The 20,091-nt window shown below is 44.2% G+C and overlaps 1 protein-coding gene across 1 annotated transcript in view; it reads left to right on the forward strand.

Moving 5' to 3' along the window:
- CUNH16orf89 (chromosome unknown C16orf89 homolog) overlaps nt 1-20,091 on the forward strand; it is a 124,791-nt gene that overhangs the window by 69,077 nt on the left and 35,623 nt on the right. The window contains exons 3-4 of the mRNA XM_073645746.1: nt 14,306-14,462; nt 17,145-17,262. Of these exons, the coding sequence (XP_073501847.1) occupies nt 14,306-14,462; nt 17,145-17,262 (275 nt within the window). The remainder of the gene's footprint in view (nt 1-14,305; nt 14,463-17,144; nt 17,263-20,091) is intronic.

A 20,091-nucleotide genomic window follows, 5' to 3' on the forward strand; every position in this document is an offset into this window, starting at 1 on the left:
TTACTGTGGGTAGCAAGTGTTTTTCTTGGAATGCTGTGTTATTTTGCCGCCATGCATAATGCCTTTTTGTATGACCAAACAACTCAATCTTGGTTTCATCAGTCCACAGGACCTTCTTCCAAAAAGAAATTGGCTTCTCCAAATGTGCTTTTGCATACCTCAGCCGACTCTGTTTGTGGCGTGCTTGCAGAAACGGCTTCTTTCGCATCACTCTCCCATACAGCTTCTCCTTGTGCAAAGTGCGTTGTATAGTTGACCGATGCACAGTGACACCATCTGCAGAAAGTTGATGCTGCAGCTCTCTGGAGGTGGTCTGAGGATTGTCCTTGACTGATCTCACCATTCTTCTTCTCTGCCTTTCTGATGTTTTTCTTGGCCTGCCACTTCTGGCCTTAACAAGAACTGTCCCTGTGTTCTTCCATTTCCTTACTATGTTCCTCACAGTGGAAACTGACAGGTTAAATCTCTGAGACAGCTTTTTGTATCCTTCCCCTGAACAACTATGTTGAATAATCTTTGTTTTCAGATCATTTGACAGTTGTTTTGAGGAGCCCATGATGCCACTCTTTAGAGGAGATTCAAACAGGAGAACAACTTGCAAGTGGCCACTTTAAGTAGCTTTTCTCATGATTGCATACACCTGGCTAGGAAGTTCAAAGCTCAATGAAGTTACAAAACCAAAAAAAGTGCTTTAGTAAGTCAGTAAAAAGTAGGTAGGAGTATTTAAAACAAGAAAATGATAAGGGTGCCCATACTTATGCACCTGTCCAATTTTGTTTGAATGCGAATTGCACATTTTCTGTTAGTACAATAAACCTCATTTCAAGGCCTAAACATTACTGTGTCCACCAGTTATTACATATATCAAACTGAAATAGCTGTTGCAAAAACACCAATTTTTATAAAACATTAAGCTTAAGATTAATAGGGGTGCCCAAACTTTTTCATATGACTGTAGCTTTTAATCAATTTTCTCAGAGATAAGTGTAATGATATTCTACTTCACTGTTCAGTAGGATATGATACAAATATCCGTCTGATATGCTCTGAAGCCTGACTAATGAAAGCCTGCACAGGTGTGGAAGCTCAGTCTGTACAGGGCCATCTGTTGTGTTAAATGCATTAGGACTTCAGAATATTCCTTAAAAAATGGCCACATCTCTACTCATGAAAATGCCGGCGATGTAATCTAGACCTAGGCACCCCATTTACACATTTGGTTCCTATGTTCCAAAATCAAACCATTATGGGAAATAATAAAACATTACATTGAAATAATCTTTAACCCCTTAATAACATCTGACGTACTAATACGCGTCTGTGCCCTGGGACTTAAGAGCCAGACCCGTATTAGTACGTCATCGCGATCGCGCCCGCACACAGGCTGTGCGGGCGCGATCGCTGCCGGGTGTCAGCTGATTGTCACAGCTGACACCCGGTACTATGTGCAGGGAGCGGTCACGCACCGCTCCCAGCACATTAACCCCCGCGATGCTGCGATCGAAGTCGATCGAAGTCGATCGCGGCATTGCGGGGGCAAGGGGAGGTGATCGGCGATACTCATCTCCTCTTCCGGCTTCCAGCGCAGTCTGCAAAGGCTTCCCGGGTGTTGCCATGACGACCTGATGTCGTCATGACAACATCCGGGTCACCAGAGAGCAGGAAGATTGCTTGGACATGCGCAGTGCATCTCCAAGCAATCTTCACACTGTGCACTTCTGACAGCCTTCATGGCATAGGGATGGTGCTCCATTCCTGTGCCATGCAGGCGATCAGAAAAAAAAAAGTGAAAGTCCCAGAGTGGGACAAAGTAATAAAGTGTATAAACTGTGTGAAAGTGGAAAAAAAAAAAAAAAAAAAATGTGCAAAAATATTATAAAAAAATAAAAAAATAATACACCAAAAATAAAAATATAATGTACCCATCAATAAATATTATTATAAAAAAAATTAAAAAAAAACAATAAAAGTACACATATTTGGTATCGCCGCGTCCGGAACAACCTGACCTATAAAACTGTCCCACTAGTTAACCCCTTCAGTGAACACGGTAAAAAAAAAAAAAAAAAAAACAAGCAAAAAACAATGCTTTATCACCATACCGACAAACAAAAAGTGGAATAACACGCGATAAAAAAGACACATATAAATAAAAATGATACCGCTGAAAACGTCATCTCGTCCCGCAAAAAACAAGCCGCCATATAGCTCCATCAGCCGAAAAATAAAAAAGTTATAGCTCTCAGAATAAAGCGATACTAAAAAATATTTTTTTCTATAAAATAGCTTTTATTGTGTATAAGCGCCAAAACATAGAAAAATGATACAAATGTGGTACCGCTGTAAACGTACTGACCCGAAGAGTAAAGCTGCCTCATCAATTTTACCACACGCGGAACAGAATTAAAAAAAAAAAAAAAACAATTCCTGAATTGTTGGTTTTTGTTTATTCTGCCTCCCAAAAATCGGAATAGAAAGCGATCAAAAAATGTCACGTGCCTGAAAATGGCACCAATAACAACGTCAAGTCATCCCGCAAAAAACGAGCCGTCACATGACTGTCTGCCAAAATCTGGAAAAATTATAGCTCTCAAAATATGGCGATGCAAAAACTAGATTTTACAAAAAATGCGTCTTTTAGTGTGTGACAGCTGTCAGTCATAAAAACCCCATATGATTCTGGCATTGCTGTAATCACACCGACCCAAAGAATAAAGTCGTCTAATCACTTATACCGCACAAGGAACGGCGTCAAAAATAAACTCTTGAGTTAGGATTGGGCTAGGGTTAGGGCTGGGTTTGGGGCTAGGGTTGTGCTGGGGCTAGGGTTGTGCTGGGGCTAGGGTTGTGCTGGGGCTAGGGTTGTGCTGGGGCTAGGGTTGTGCTAGGGTTAGGGCTGGGGTTGGGATTTTTTTCAAAAGTAAGAAAAAAAGATGACGATATGGCGACTAGTGTTGAGAGCAAGTGCTCGCTACTTGAGTTTGCATCGGGTGCTCTGGTATGCATTTAGTATCGTGGGTATTTGAGTGACATGCTCGAGTCTCTGCCCCATATGCTTCGCGGCCAAAAAACTTTACGGGGATTGCCTGCCATGCACGAGCGATCCCCGCATGTTTTTTTTTGGGTGTCTAATAACCGTGAAACATGCGGAGCAGGGACTCGAGCATGTCACTCGAGCACACGCTGTACATGGTGCATACCTGAGTACCCGATGCAAACTCAAGTAGCGAGCACTTGCGCTCAAGAATAATGAAAACTTATTCAATATGATGACCTAATGTAAACAAATAATGTGCCGTACCTCTGGGTTCAAAATGTTCACTATACACCTTAATAAAATCTTTGAGGGGTATAGTTTCCAAAATGGGGACACTTGTGGGGGAGCTCCACTGTTTAGGCACATCACGGGCTCTCCAAACGCGACATGGTGTCCGCTAACAAATTGAATGGAAAATCGGCTCAAATTGTTAGCGGACGCCATGTTGCGTTTGGAGAGCCCCTGTGTGTCCAAACATTGGAGCTCCCCCACAAGTGACCCCATTTTGGAAACTAGACCCCCCAAGGCACCTATCTAGATGCATAGTGAGCACTTAGAACCCCCAGGTGCTTCACAAATTGATTCGTAAAAATGAAAAAGTGAAAAAAAAAACACTTTTTCATTTTTATGAATCAATTTGTGAAGCACCTGGGGTTCCAAGTGCTCACTATGAATCTAGATAGGTGCCTTGGGGGGTCTAGTTTCCAAAATGGGGTCACTTGTGGGGGAGCTCCAATGTTTGGGCACACAGGGACTCTCTAAATGCAACATGGTATCCGCTAACAAATTGAATGGAAAATCGGCTCAAATTGTTAGCGGACACCACATTGCGTTTGGAGAGCCCCTCTGTGCCCAAACTTTGGAGCTCCCCCACAAGTGACCCCATTTTGGAAACTAGACCCCCAAAGGCACCTTTCTAGATGCATAGTGAGCACTTGGAACCCCCAGGTGCTTCACAAATTGATTCGTAAAAATGAAAAAGTGAAAAAAAAAACACTTTTTCATTTTTATGAATCAATTTGTGAAGAACCTGGGGTTCCAAGTGCTCACTATGAATCTAGATAGGTGCCTTGGGGGGTCTAGTTTCCAAAATGGGGTCACTTGTGGGGGAGCTCCAATGTTTGGGCACACAGCAGCTCTCCAAACGCAACATGGTGTCGCTAACAATTTGAGCCAATTTTGCGTTAAATTTGTTAGCGGACACCATGTTGCATTTAGAGAGCCGCTGTGTGCCCAAATATTGGAGCTCCCCCACAAGTGACCCCATTTTGGAAACTAGACCACCCAAGGCACCTATCTAGATGCATAGTGAGCACTCGGAACCCTCAGGTGCTTCACAAATTGATTCATACAAATGAAAAAGTGTTTTTTTTTTCACTTTTTCATTGTTACGAATCAATTTGTGAAGCACCTGGGGGTTCCAAGTGCTCACTATGCATCTAGATAGGTGCCTTGGGGGGTCTAGTTTCCAAAATGGGGTCACTTGTGGGGGAGCTCCAATGTTTGGGCACACAGCAGCTCTCCAAACGCAACATGGTGTCGCTAACAATTTGAGCCAATTTTGCGTTAAATTTGTTAGCGGACACCATGTTGCATTTAGAGAGCCGCTGTGTGCCCAAATATTGGAGCTCCCCCACAAGTGACCCCATTTTGGAAACTAGACCACCCAAGGCACCTATCTAGATGCATAGTGAGCACTTGGAACCCTCAGGTGCTTCACAAATTGATTCATACAAATGAAAAAGTGTTTTTTTTTTCACTTTTTCATTGTTACGAATCAATTTGTGAAGCACCTGGGGGTTCCAAGTGCTCACTATGCATCTAGATAGGTGCCTTGGGGGGTCTAGTTTCCAAAATGGGGTCACTTGTGGGGGAGCTCCAATGTTTGGGCACACAGGGACTCTCTAAATGCAACATGGTGTCCTCTAACAAATTTAACGGAAAATCGGCTCAAATTGTTAGCGACACCATGTTGCGTTTGGAGAGCCGCTGTGTGCCCAAACATTGGAGCTCCCCCACAAGTGACCCCATTTTGGAAACTAGACCCCCCAAGGCACCTATCTAGATGCATTGTGAGCACTTGGAACACTCAGGTGCTTCACAAATTGATTCATAAAAATGAAAAAGTGTTTTTTTTTTTCACTTTTTCATTGTTACGAATCAATTTGTGAAGCACCTGGGGGTTCCAAGTGCTCACTATGCATCTAGATAGGTGCCTTGGGGGGTCTAGTTTCCAAAATGGGGTCACTTGTGGGGGAGCTCCAATGTTTGGGCACACAGGGACTCTCTAAATGCAACATGGTGTCCTCTAACAAATTTAACGGAAAATCGGCTCAAATTGTTAGCGACACCATGTTGCGTTTGGAGAGCCGCTGTGTGCCCAAACATTGGAGCTCCCCCACAAGTGACCCCATTTTGGAAACTAGACCCCCCAAGGCACCTATCTAGATGCATTGTGAGCACTTGGAACACTCAGGTGCTTCACAAATTGATTCATAAAAATGAAAAAGTGTTTTTTTTTTTCACTTTTTCATTGTTACGAATCAATTTGTGAAGCACCTGGGGGTTCCAAGTGCTCACTATGCATCTAGATAGGTGCCTTGGGGGGTCTAGTTTCCAAAATGGGGTCACTTGTGGGGGAGCTCCAATGTTTGGGCGCACAGGGACTCTCTAAATGCAACATGGTGTCCTCTAACAAATTTAACGGAAAATCGGCTCAAATTGTTAGCGACACCATGTTGCGTTTGGAGAGCCGCTGTGTGCCCAAACATTGGAGCTCCCCCACAAGTGACCCCATTTTGGAAACTAGACCCCCCAAGGCACCTATCTAGATGCATTGTGAGCACTTGGAACACTCAGGTGCTTCACAAATTGATTCATAAAAATGAAAAAGTGTTTTTTTTTTTCACTTTTTCATTGTTACGAATCAATTTGTGAAGCACCTGGGGGTTCCAAGTGCTCACTATGCATCTAGAAAGGTGCCTTGGGGGGTCTAGTTTCCAAAATGGGGTCACTTGTGGGGGAGCTCCAAAGTTTGGGCACACATGGGCTCTCCAAACACAACATGGCGTCCGCTAATTATTCAAGCAAATTTTACAATCAAAAAGTCAAATAGCGCTCCTTCCCTTCCGAGCCCTGCCGTGCGCCCAAACAGTATTTTTTCCCCAAATATTGGGTATCTGCGTGCCCAGGGGAAATTGCACAACAAATTTTGGGGTCCATTTTTTCTTGTTACCCCTGTGAAAATAAAAAAAATTGGGTCTAAATTAACATTTTTGTGAAAAAAGTTAAATGTTCATTTTTTTCTTCCACATTCAAAAAATTCCTGTGAAGCACCTGAAGGGTTAATAAAGTTCTTGAATGTGGTTTTGAGCACCTTGAGGGGTGCAGTTTTTAGAATGGTGTCACTTTTGGGTATTTTCTGTCATAAAGACCTCTCAAAGTGACTTCAAATGTGATGTGGTCCCTAAAAAAATGGTTTTGTAAATTTTGTTGGAAAAATGAGAAATCGCTGGTCAACTTTTAACCCTTATAGCTCCCTATCAAAAAAAAATTTTGGTTCCAAAATTGTGCTGATGTAAAGTAGACATGTGGGAAATGTTATTTATTAACTCTTTTGTGTGACATATCGCTCTGATTTCAGGGCTTAAAAATTCAAATTTTGAAAATTGCAAAATTTTCAAAATTTTCGCCAAATTTCCGTTTTTTTCACAAATAAACGCAAGTGATATCGAAGAATTTTTTCCACAATCATGAAGTACAATATGTCACGAAAAAACAGTCTCAGAATCAGGGGGATCCGTTGAAGCGTTCGAGAGTAATTACCTCATAAAGTGACAGTGGTCAGAATTGTAAAAATTGGCCCGGTCATTAACGTGCAAACCACCCGCGGGGCTTAAGGGGTTAAAATAGACCTAACCCCTAGCCTAACCTCACTTAACTTAGATACCGAACACCAATTCATAGATACAAAACTCAATAATTCCTCATTTTATCAAGGCCGCCAAAATCATCATTGCAAGATATCGGAAAGATACAGAATCCCCTTAAATACTAGAATGGACGAATGAAACTTAATTACACATTAGAAAAGATTTGATTGTCACATGCCAGAAATAACAAGGCTCTTGAACATTGTAACAAATGATCAATATTTCAAATCTCAACCTAATTCGAATTAACATTATAACTCATTACCCATATTAAATTTTAATCTCAAATCTCATTAAACAAGAAAAATAACAAATAATGTTTAAGAAAAACTCACAATGGTCACTGAAATAACTTGAAACTGGCAAAAGTAAGTTTCAAAACAGACATTGTGTTTTGAATTGTGGTTCAAGAGAAAAAGTAAAAAACAAAATAAAACTAATGAAAAATGATCATACCCCTAGAAAAGATTGGAAATTATTTGGCCATAAGGACATGTTAAACTAAGGTGTGTCCTATAAATAGCATAACAGGTATCTACAAATTTGGATAAGTCATTCTGCCTATTTAAATGGTGAAAAGTAGTCACTGTGCTGTTTGGTATCATGGTGTGCACCCCCTGAACATGGGCCAAAGAAACCTATGGAAAGAGTTATAACCTAATCCCTTGCACCACTAATATAAAAACCTTATTGAACCACCTGCCACAAAAAAAGTAATTCTAGATCCACCACATAATAAAATATATATATAATCTATTAGATTATCTATTCACACATAGTGATATAATACATACAGTTGTACAATATAAAAGCATTCAACATTAAATCAAAGATGTAAATGGCTCAATATGGTGTAGATGTAAACAATCTGTTCCAGAAAAGTTAATACCATCCACAACTTGCTGATTCTATATGTTCCTAAAACACAAGGCAGGAGTATTTGCGGGTAATGCCCCAGCCAGTGGCAACTATCCAATGTGTCCATCTTTTAAAAATGGAGCCGCAGGTCGCCGGTCGTGACTTCACAACAAACTCTTACGTGTTTCAGGGCAGCACTGTTGTTATGCACATGCCCGGGCTGACTGGCGTGTGCGTGATTTAGTGATTCCACTGTGCCATGAACCGGAGAGTGCCTGGAGGGGCGTAACTAAGTATCAAGTCGATCCGACCAAGGTCGCACGACGGCTAACGACGCCGTGCACCAGGGAGGAACCGAGCAGAGGGACCAGGTGCAACTCCAGGCCAGACCCCGGACACGGCTGTTGACCCACACCGGGGAATACAGGAACAGGTAGGTTAGGCTGGCACACAGACAGGTGGGTATTTGCAGGCACGGCTGGCATGCAGACAGGTGGGCACTGGGAGGCACGGCTGGAGTGCAGACAGGAGGATACTGGCAGACACGGCTGGTATGCAGACAGGAGGGTACTGACAAGTATGGCTGGCGTGCAGATGGGGAGGTACTAGCAGGTTGGAGCACAGGCTGGATAGGGTCCAGTACAGACTGGGATTCAGGAACAGAACCGCAGATGCGGTAGACAAGCAGAGCAGAGAGGTACCGCCGGAGCGGTGAGCAAGGCAGAGCAGGCAGGAACCGCCGGAGCAGTGAGCAAGGCAGAGCAGGCAGGAACCGCCGGAGCGGTGAGCAAGGCAGAGCAGGCAGGAACCGCCGAAGCGGTGAGCAAGGCAGAGCAGACAGGAACCGCCAGAGCGGTGAGCAAGGCAGAGCAGGCAGGAAGCGCCGGAGCGGTGAGCAAGGCAGAGCAGGCAGGAACTGCCGGAGCGGTGAGCAAGGCAGAGAGGACAGGGCTCTGTTCACACTGAACAGACTGGAAGGGAAAAGCAGAACCAGATACTGTACACACAAGGTACTTGCAATGAAGTAGCGAGTGGACTCTAAACTCACAACAGAAGTACAGAGACATCCAGTAGGAGTTAGTTGCAAGTTCAGAGACTGCAGGAAAAGGGAAGGTAAGGACACAGAGACAAATAGGCTAGGAGACAGTTCAGACAGGAACTGACACTGAAACAAGATACAGGAGCGAGTCTGGGTATACAGCCTCCAGAGAGGCGGACAAACAGGCTAGGAGAGTGTTCAGACAGGAACTGACACTGCAACAAGATACAGGAGCATGTCTGGGTATACAGCCCCCAGGTTGGCGGAGGGGCAAGAACAGAACGGGACCTGGCACATCAGCTGCAAGGAGCCCTCTGAAGGTAAGAGTTGCTCAGGCACCAGCTTCAGGGTGGAGCTAGTTTAAATATCCAGTGACAGACAGCAATAGGCTGGAGACACATTAGGGGTGTGCCCACAGCAGCTACAAGAACCAGGAAGTAACAGGGCTGCCGCCCTAAGCAGTCAGGACAGGGACAAACAGATAGCAAGAACAGAAGCCAGGCTGGCAGACTGGACTGAAGATTAAGTTTGCGATCTTGCATAGTGGGAGATGGTGCACTATGCAAGTACGCCACCAGGTATGTTACAGTACCCCCCCCCTTACGCCCCCTCTTCTTCAAGCCTGCAAGAGTCATCTGAAGAGAATTTGGAGGCCAATCCTTCTCTTCAAGAGGATTACCTCTTCTGTCCATTAGAGGAAACGAATCTGGTCTCATCATCTTGGTAACTAGGATGCTTCCTCCCATCGAGCCATCCTCAGCAACAAATGAAGTGGGTGAAGTACCGGGAACAGCACACAGAAAAGTCTCTCTCCATTTGTTATCAGGTAGCACTCTGGTGGATTCAGGGGACAACTGGAGGTCCTCCGCCTGGTTGGAGGGGTGCAGAGATTCAGGGGTAACCACCGCATTGACGTTCACTTTGCCAAGCTTACTGGATGCAGTGGGCGGCGTACCAGGTACCGGGTGTAGGAAAGTCTCTCTCCGGTTAACAGGTAGCACCCCGGGGAATTCAGGAGACAACTGGAAGTCCACCGCCTGGTTGGAGGGATGCAGAGACTCGGGGTAATCACTGCTTCAAAGTACATTTTGCCAAGCTTACTGGATGAAGTGGGCGGCGTACCAGGTACCGGGTGTAGGAAAGTCTCTCTCCGTTTAACAGGTAGCACCCCGGGGAATTCAGGAGACAACTGGAAGTCCACCGCCTGGTTGGAGGGGTGCAGAGACTCGGGGGTAATTTCCGCCTTGATGGACGTAGGACCAGATTTATTAGAGACGTAGGGTCCTTGCTTTGGGACCATCTTAAGTCTGGTTTCAGAGATGACATGTCTGTGAGGCGGGATGGTACCTGAAGCCAGATCATTGGTACAATCGTCGAGACTGTGTGGGTACATTGCCTCCGCTTCTCCTCCTTCGGAGACTTCAGCGCACAGCGAGTCAGTGACTAGCAGATCTGGTGAAGAAGAAGAAGAAACTGCTGACTGTCCTGAAGATATGGGGACTTGACACCCCTTGTACCTTAGAAGTCCCCCAGGATACACCATACAGGGTCTCCAGACCTGAGCGGGCACTAGATCTCTCGGCTCTGGACGACTTGTGGGTAAACCAGTCAGCACCTGGAATGTAAGCTTCTTCATGTGTAATGCTCCAATCTGGAGCTTAATTTGTACAGACATATTTTGACTGTTTCTGAGTAGGGCTCGTCCTTCCGCTGACAATGCCCAAACCGGCTTCTGGAGTTTTCGGACGGGAATCAAACACTGACTCTTCAAGGCTTTAAGCCCGAAACTTCCGGTTAATCTGAGGCTTTTACTTTCCACGGAGACAGTCATGGTCATCTGTGGAGAGGAAACACTAAGGCCAAGGGCAGCCTCTCCTACAGGCCTAATGTCTTGGGATTCTCCAACCCTCTCTGGACAAAAACCGTTAGGGGGTCCCAAACAACCACAGTGGGACCGCAGTCCGATTTTGTGACTGAGTTACGGCCTCTGCTTCGCCTGACGAACATGGTCAACCTTCATGGATTCAGTGCGGGTAGCTGCTTCTGCAGGCTGGGGAACAAGGGGTCTTTGGGAGGACAGAACCTGGCGTGATGGTTTGCCTCTACGCCTTGAATGTCTGAACTGCCACTTGAGGTTGGGAAGAGAAGTATTCTGCAGAGCGTAGTCATCCTGTGTGGATTCTGGGTGGGCAGCAGTCTCTTCGGGCTGGAGAACTGGTGAGCTACCCACACACATTACCCATCGGGGCTGCTCCGGGATACTGGGAAGGGAAGCTTTAGCAGAGGCTTCAGGATTGGGGTCATCGAAGACCATTAGAAAGGCCACTAGGAAGGCCACTAGGAAGGCCTGCAGGTCAAAGACGATAGGATCCCATGCTTCACATAAGGGGGTGATCCATTTCAAGGCATCACCCGCTAGGTAGGACATCATAAATGCCACTTTAACCCAATCGGTAGGAAAATAGTGAGGATAAAACTTGAAATGTAGCATGCATTGCTCCACAAATGCACGACTTCGTTTTGGATCCCCATAGTACCGTGGCGGATCCGCAGGAACGAGTGCTGATAGCTCCATTTGGACTAGTGCGTACATCGCCTGGACATCAGCTTGCGAAAAATTTTTTTCTTGGAGCACGTATTCGCCAGACAAGGATTCAAATGTCTCTGAGAGCGAAGGGCCGTGGGGCTCAACGGGAACCATGGCCTGAGCAAACTGGCGTGTGTGTGATTTCGTGATTCCACTGTGCCATGAAACGGAGAGTGCCTGGAGGGGCGTAACTAAGTATCAACCCGATCCGACCAAGGTCGCACAACGGCTAACGACGCCGTGCACCAGGGAGGAACCGAGTAGACGGACCAGGTGCTACTCCAGGCCAGACCCCGGACACGGCTGTTGACCCACACCGGGGAATACAGGAACAGGCAGGTTAGGCTGGCACACAGACAGGTGGGTATTTTGGCAAGCACGGCTGGCATGCAGACAGGTGGGCACTGGCAGGCATGGCTGGAGTGCAGACAGGAGGATACTGGCAGGCACGGCTGGTATGCAGACAGGAGGGTACTGACAAGTATGTCTGGCGTGCAGACGGGGAGGTACTAGCAGGTTGGAGCACAGGCTGGATAGGGTCCAGTACAGACTGCGATTCAGGAACAGAACCTCAGATGCGATAGACAAGCAGAGCAGAAAGGAACCGTTGGAGCGGTGGGCAAGGCAGAGCAGAGAGGTACCGCTGGAGCAGTGAGCAAGGAAGAGCATGCAGGAACCGCCGGAGCGGTGAGCAAGGCAGAGCAGGCAGGAACCGCCGGAGCGGTGAGCAAGGCAGAGCAGGCAGGAACCGCCGGAGCGGTGAGCAAGGCAGAGAGGACAGGGCTCTGTTCACACTGAACAGACTGGAAGGGAAAGGCAGAACCAGATACACACAAGGTACTAGCAATGAAATAGCGAGTGGACTCTAAACTCACAACAGAAGTACAGAGACATCCAGTAGGAGTTATTTGCAGGTTCAGAGACTGCAGGAAAAGGGTAGGTACGGACACAGAGACAAACAGGCTAGGAGAGAGTTCAGACAGGAACTGACACTGAAACAAGATACAGGAGCGAGTCTGGGTATACAGCCCCCAGAGAGGCGGACAAACAGGCTAGGAGAGTGTTCAGACAGGAACTGACACTGCAACAAGATACAAGAGCGTGTCTGGGTATACAGCCCCCAGAGAGGCGGACAAACAGGCTAAGAGATAGTTCAGACAGGCCTGAGAATACAGAGAGGCTTCAGGGTGGAGCTGGTTTAAATATCCAGTGACAGACAGCAATAGGCTGGAGACGCATTAGGGGTGTGCCCACAGCAGCTACAAGAACCAGGAAGTAACCGGGCCGCCGCCCTAAGCAGTCAGGACAGGGACAAGCAGACAGCAAAAACAGAAGCCAGGCTGGCAGACTGGACTGAAGATTAAGTTTGCGATCTTGCATAGTGGGAGATGGTGCACTATGCAAGTACGCCGCCATGTATGTTACAACTGTCTCTTTCATCAGGAATGTCGAGTGCAATATCAGCCTTCTCCATTTAAAGATATCCCTCTTCTGTAAGTGATTGCCAGGATCAGGTGTGCACATACACTTAACTATTATTATTACATTGTACAACATCTAATTTACAAATATTTCTTTATCCCATAAAATGCCTACTCAAAAGCAAAATGTTCTATGATTTAACAAAAGGAAGAAAGACTATACATATAACATTGTGCACACCTATATAAAGAATATATAAACCTACAACTATGAAACACAACAAAGGTAAGTTTGAACAAATAAAAATTTTATTTCAACAAATATACAGCTATAAAAAAGGGGGAGCAAAAACCCCACAAGTGGAATAAAGATTGCGGCGGGTGTGGGATATAGTAGATACGTACCGTAAATATAATCATATGAAATTGATCATTGGGTATAATGGATGTAATACACCATTTAGTACTATTGTAGAATAAATCTATTTATAAACATTTAATTAAGTAGTGAAAATTACATCCATCATTAGTATGGTCAGTAGGTTAATAAGGTTCCATAAATATCTTTGCATAAGGTAAAATGTGCATAATGACAAAGTTATAATGCATTCACATAAATGTATTCACTCTCATTGATAAATAATGTTGATATTATTTTCCTCGTCAAAGCCCAGGTGAAACACGCGTTGGGAGCGGCGGTTTGTGCGTGTTGGGTCATTACATGCTGGTCAGTTGATTATTCCTCCTTCCTATTCACTTGCACTTTACCATCTATTTTGGTTTGTTTTCCTTTTCTTAACTTGCAAAATCTAGTTTATTGTGCAACATCTCTTCATATGAGCTGATTTATATATTATATGTATTTCTCAGATACTGCACTGTCACTTTATTATCAACATTATTTATCAATGAGAGTGAATATATTTATGTGGATACATTGATGGCCTGTCCTTAGGATAGGTCATCAATGATGTCTGATAGGCGGGGGTGCTGGCTGTCGGACCCTGGCCTATCAGCTGCTATCGGTATCAGCAGAGGCCGCCGCTGTCCAGAAGTAGTTACTTGCAGAGCTTGCTGTCTACTTGTAGTGGCAGCCGCAAGGTACTACACATCTTCTTCCTACTCAAATCAGTAGGAGGCGGATGTGTAGTACCTTGCCTCGACCACTACAAGTAGTCGACCAGCTCCGCAAGTAAGTACTTCCTGCGGCGGCAGTCACCGCCAACACCGATAACATCTGATCGGCGGGGTGTCAAGTGTTGGACCCCGACTGATCAGACATTGATGCCCTATCCTAAGGATAGGCCATCAATGTAAAAGTAGTGGACAACCTCTTTAAAGATTTGCTTATTAAGACTATACTTATTAAACAGTTTGTTTTGTATGTTTATGTCCAAACTAACTGCATTTTCATAATTCTGCTAATTCCAGAATTCCAAGATCTTTTTGGAGATCATTTCTGGATTCTCCCCACATCCTGGAACCAGACTACACCAGTATTGGTCTACAGAGATTTGATACCTGATGCATCTTTGTGCCTAACTGAACAATTCAGTGATGAATGTATTTCCTCTGTTTTGGGAAGCCTGTAAGTAAGCTGGTGTATGGTCATGATATTACTACAACTTTACATATCTGTCAAAGAAAAGACCAAACTTTAATGCATAAATGGGACAATCAGAATTAGGACTGAAAATGAATTTATATGGACTCGTTTCACAAAGATTTGTGATTATTGAAAAGCATAGCTTTCAGTGGTTTGATGAGTGTTGATCACAGTTCTACCTACAATAATTATAAGACTAAAAACAATAAGCTTATGTTACCCTATTTAAAGGGAGTCTGTCATCCCCAAAATGCATTTTACATTAGATATACAGTGATACAGAGGACTTTCTTTTATAAGAATCATACTAGCTAAGTACCTGTGTGCAGTTTACTCGTTTTCAAATATTTATATTGATTTATATTATAATAAGGAAAGATAAGGTAAGAATGGGGAAACATAGGAGAAAAAAAATTGGGAAATTAGGGAGGAATGAATATATTGGGATATAATACAGGAAGTCGTTTATATAATTTGGATCAATCAGCGTAATCCTGACAAACTCAAGAATAAGGGTTTTTCATGTTGTTCTTTACTGTTCTTTCCTCAGGTTACCGTCCTGTGCATAAAATAGCAGTTGTCAATGACAAGCATGCTACTCATAAGATGTGCATGCTGATTAACACAGATCAGCGCTGTTTAACACAAGTTACTTTTGCTCAGTAGCTACCAGGATAAATTGAACATATTGTAATATAGGGTCATTGTAAGGAAAGACCATCGGTGTGATGGTCTTTCAATATTTAAATCAATATTTAAAGGGAATCTGTCACTAGGTTTTTGCTACTTAATCTAAGAGCAGCATAATGTAGGGAAAGAGACCCTGATTTCAGTGACGTATGCCTTACTGGTCTGTTTAGTGCAATGTTTATAAAATCATTGTTTTATCAGCAGGAGGTTATCACATGTAGTCTACCCCCCCCCCCCCACCGTTGATTGGCAGCTTACTGCTTATGCACAGTGCATACGGATAGTACTCGGACCAATGTTAATCTATGAGTGACATCTCATCTGCGATTTTTTTCTCAGCTGAAATCAGGCTGAAAAATAAAAAATAAAAAAATCGCAGCATGCTGCGTATTGGCGCATATATCAGACAAGAATCGCCAATGCAAGTCAATAGGTGCGTATAAAAAAAAATCACACGGCACTTGGACCATGTGAGTGCCGTCCAATTTTCACCCATCGTCTCTTTAAAAGCAATTCATCAGCCGGTATATTGTAAAATCACAGCGGTACCCGACAATTTAGAATAGAAAAAAAGAACAACACACATAGAATAGATAGATAGAAAGATGTCAGTCACATATATCATTAGTATAGTGACAGTGTTGGTTACTGTACTTGTCATTTTTTGTTAAATTAAAGATTTTATTTAAAAAAAATTGGCGTGGGGTTCCCCGTAATTTTATACTCTAGCAGAGGGTAAGTGGACAGCTGTGGCAGATGTTTGAAGCCTGGGAAGGGGGTAATACCTATGGAGCTTCCCAGGCTACTAATATCAACCCCCAGCTGTATACATAGCCTTTACTGGCTATTAAAATGGGAGACCCCCCAAAAAAATGATATGGGGTCCCCCTATTTTAACAGCTAGCAAAGGCTATGCAGACAGCTGGGGGCTGATATTAATAGCCCAGGAAGGGTGCCATGAATATTGGCCCCCTCCCAGGCTAGAAACACCAGCCGTCAACCGCCCCAGAAATGGTGCATCCATAGATATCAATCCCCAGCTGTCTGCATTGCCTTTGCTAGCTGTTAAAATAAGGGGACCCCACATCATTTTTTCGGGGGGTCCCCCATTTTAATAGCCAGTAAAGGCCATGTATACAGCTAGGGGTGATATAAGTAGCCTAGGAAACTCCATGGGTATTACCCCCTTCTGAGGATTCAAACATCTTCCCCAACTGTCCACTTAACCTCTGCTAGAGTATAAAATTACGGGGGATCCCACGCCAATTTTTTTTTTTTAATAAAATCTTTAATTTAACAAAAAATGACAAGTACGGTAACCAACACTGTCACTGTACTTATAATATATGTGACTGACATGTTTCTATCTATCTAATCTATGTGTGATGCTCTATTCTTTCTATTCTAAATTGTCGGGTACCGATGTATTGTAACTGTACGGGGGCTGATGAATTGCCGGCTTTTAAAGAGACGGCGCGTGAAAATCGCATAGCATTCGCATGACACTCGGCCGTTTTTTCGGTCCAGAAAACTGAACTTTTTTCACACATATGGGTATGAGCCCGAATAGTCAGTATGGCATGATGACTCAGGAAACACATTAAGTTAAATGGTCAAAGTTGAACAAGCACAAAAAAAACACTACTAATATTGATTCATTCACTTTCATATAAGTCTAACAAATTTAATAGAGGTGAAAAGGTGTCAGTGCAATAAAGTAAAGCAAACGGTTGCAGAAAAAAGAAAATGGATGAAATGCATAGTTTTTAATTTAGAACTGATTTATTTCAAAGTGAGCTCACTACCTGGACCAGCAGGGAGCACTGTGCCCAATGTTTTAAGTGATACATGCAACATGCAACACATAGATAACATTTGGCTCCTTCAGCCTTGGTGGAATTTCAAGAATGCTGTTAATTTATATAAACATATGTATAACATTAGTAAACCTTAATTATTTTTTTTTTACTTAAGCAAAGATGACAAGGAGCCGTGTGTTGTGACTGCACCTTGCAAGAAGATGATGAATCAAAAAGGCTGCACTGGCTACGCATTGTCTCATCAGTTGTTATTTTTTATTGTTGGAAAAATGGTAAGTATATTAATTACAGTATGGTGTATTAGTATTTTGCCATTTTCTATCTATAATGACAGATGTACTTAAAGGGGTGTTCTCATGTATAAAGTTAACTTTAATGAACATTTTAATGAATAGATCTTGGAATAATAATAACTTCCACAATTGGATGTGTTTAAATAAAATGTTCCTGTGCGGAGATAATCTTATAAATGTGCCCCTGCTGTGTACTGTGTAATGGCTGTGTCTGACCGTACAGGAGCATGGTCTGAACATACCACAGCTCCTGGGCAAGGGGAGAAAGAGTACCAGTATAAGTGGATGGTTATGAAGAAGTAACACCAAAAGAACATGTTCTCAAATTCTTCTTGTCAGTAAAGCCGTCCTTTTCTCTGGGCAAAACAGCATACATAAGAAAAAAAACAGGAAAACACATTAAACACATTAAACAAAGATACCAAACACTTAAAGGGCTGGACCGACACTAATAGTGAATTTCATACTATACGTATACCTATTTTAATTACTAATCTGACCACTTTTGTAATGTACTTAATTTACAAATTTCCTACCATTCCCTTTCTACTCTAAATTCCAATGTTTTTTTTTACTCACTTCCAGTGCTCCCAGCATGTACTTGAGATTCTAAAACAGATCACTATCAGGGGGCAGGGTCTGCTGTCACTCACACAACATCCTTTCCTCCTTAGATGGAAGCATTATTGGTAGGCAGCGCTGTAGTCACTCCCCATAGTTGCTTTCCTTGCCCTGAAATGGAACATTGGACATGTCCTTTCCATAGATCAAGCTGTGTCTTTTCTCCGAGCATGCACTGGTTGTCAATTTCGTCGTATGCTCAGTATGGTTTCTGCACTCCTTCGCCGACTCACCGCACTCCTTCTTTGCACTCTTTCACCGGCTTGCAATTTCACTTTACTGTGCATGCAGCACTCTTTGACGCGCCCCCTGGGCCAGTGCTGTTTGGGGATTACCCGGAGCCGGATCTGATGGGGGTTGTAGTCTCCGAGTGGCGGCGACCCGGTCCGTGCCCAGGGTGTCAAACTCAGTGTGTGGCAGTCTTTACAGATGTTATTAGTTGTTCTTAGTGTCGACTACGCCACCCGTTGATTTGCGGTCAAAAGGCCGCCGCTGCAGCAGGGTCCGCTGAGGCTGGTGGTATATGTGCAGCTGTGGTAGTATGACCCCCAACGGGAGGGGTATAGCCTCAGGGGGTCAGGTGTAGAGGATGGTGGTAGTGGTGGTGCAGTGTGGATGGTAAGAAGACTCAGAGTCGGGCTGTGCAGTTCAGGGTTTTTACTTACTGCTGTTCTGTTGGTCACTCTGGCCTTGAGTGACCGCCCGAGCCGTGCTGCGTCCACCAGGTCCTGGACTCGGCCAACCCCCAAGCAATTCTGGAGCGTGGTCCTGAGCTCCCTTTCTGACTGTCCTCTCTACTGGCCGTTCCCACCAGGGGTCCACTTATGTCCGGCTCCCTCGGGTCTCCTGTTGGGTGAACCTTCTTTGGCTTCCCTGACCCTATGCTCGGTGTGCCTTCTTAGTGGACTTGGTGAGGGGCTGCTCCACATGTAATGTTGCAGCCTCCGGTTCTTAGTTGAGGGCAGTTTCTCTCCTCCACTAATTTGGGATCCGGTTCCCTTGCGTGCCAACCCTTCACCCTTCTGGTTGTATACTGGGTTCTTGGGGTTCCTTCTTCTCCCCCTCTGGGTCCTTCTCTTCTCCTCTCTCTCTTCTCTCTGCAGGCGCTCCTGGACCTCTCTCAGGACTGACTGACCCTCTACAGAAGACTGACCCTGATCTAAGATGGTGCCCACCTTATATACTCCCTCTATGTGTGAGCTCAGGTGACCAGCACCCAATGAGCTCCTAGCCTTACCCAGACTGCTCCCCCTATCTGCCCCTACACTACTGGGATGTTCCACCCCCCTCCCACTCCAGCCAGGGACAGACACTGTCGTACCTGCACATATACTGGTGGGAGTACCGTCGGTCTGTCCCCCGGAAATGGGATGTATGTAGTGTATGCAGCTATCTGAGCTCAGTCCCACACTCCATCCTTACCCGGGAGTGGAATACCACACCTCTGGCTTGAGGTGTAATACCCCTGTAGCAGCCGAGTCCTCAGGGTGCTACATCTTCATTTTGATTTTGATACCACATGCACAGTAAAAGATCTGGTGAGTTAGCGATGGAGCGTGGCAAACCTACGAAGGAGAGCAGAAAAAGGAGCTACGTTCAACCAGTGTAAAATAGCAAAAAAGTGGAAAAAAATTTATCAAAAAGACATATGTACCCCAAAATGGTGAAAAGTGAAAACTACAGTTTGTCCTGCAAAAACAAAAATCAAGCCCAGTCTATAAAATGAAAAAGTTATGCCCTCATATAGAATCCAATCCAAAATATATTTTTTTTACAAAAATTAATGGGAAAAATATATGTAGACAATTACATAAATTTGATATTCTTACGATCTTATCGATTCAGGGGAATAGAGTTAACGTGAATTATAGTCAATTTTTTGTCAGTCTTCCAAAACGCAAAGTACAAAGCTATTAACAAGCACTCCCAATAATTTTTTGTATTATCTAAACCTGTCTAAATGTGTATGTAATGTAGCGTAAGTGCAATAAAATACGTACCGATCACCATTTCCCCTAGTTTCCAGGGCTGCTTTGGTCCTCTTCTGACTCATATGACTTCAATTCCAACTCCCCAAATCATACAGGGGTTTATGTATGAAACCAGAAGTCGCTTTTACAATATAAGCCTATGACGTTTCGTTCTCACTACTCTGTAAAAGCGTCTTCCGATTCATACTTAAACTCC

Source organism: Phyllobates terribilis, unplaced genomic scaffold (assembly GCF_046119375.1).
Source record: "Phyllobates terribilis strain yellow unplaced genomic scaffold, ASM4611937v1 Scaffold_9__5_contigs__length_417890890, whole genome shotgun sequence".
In the NCBI taxonomy this organism is placed as follows: domain Eukaryota; kingdom Metazoa; phylum Chordata; class Amphibia; order Anura; family Dendrobatidae; genus Phyllobates; species Phyllobates terribilis.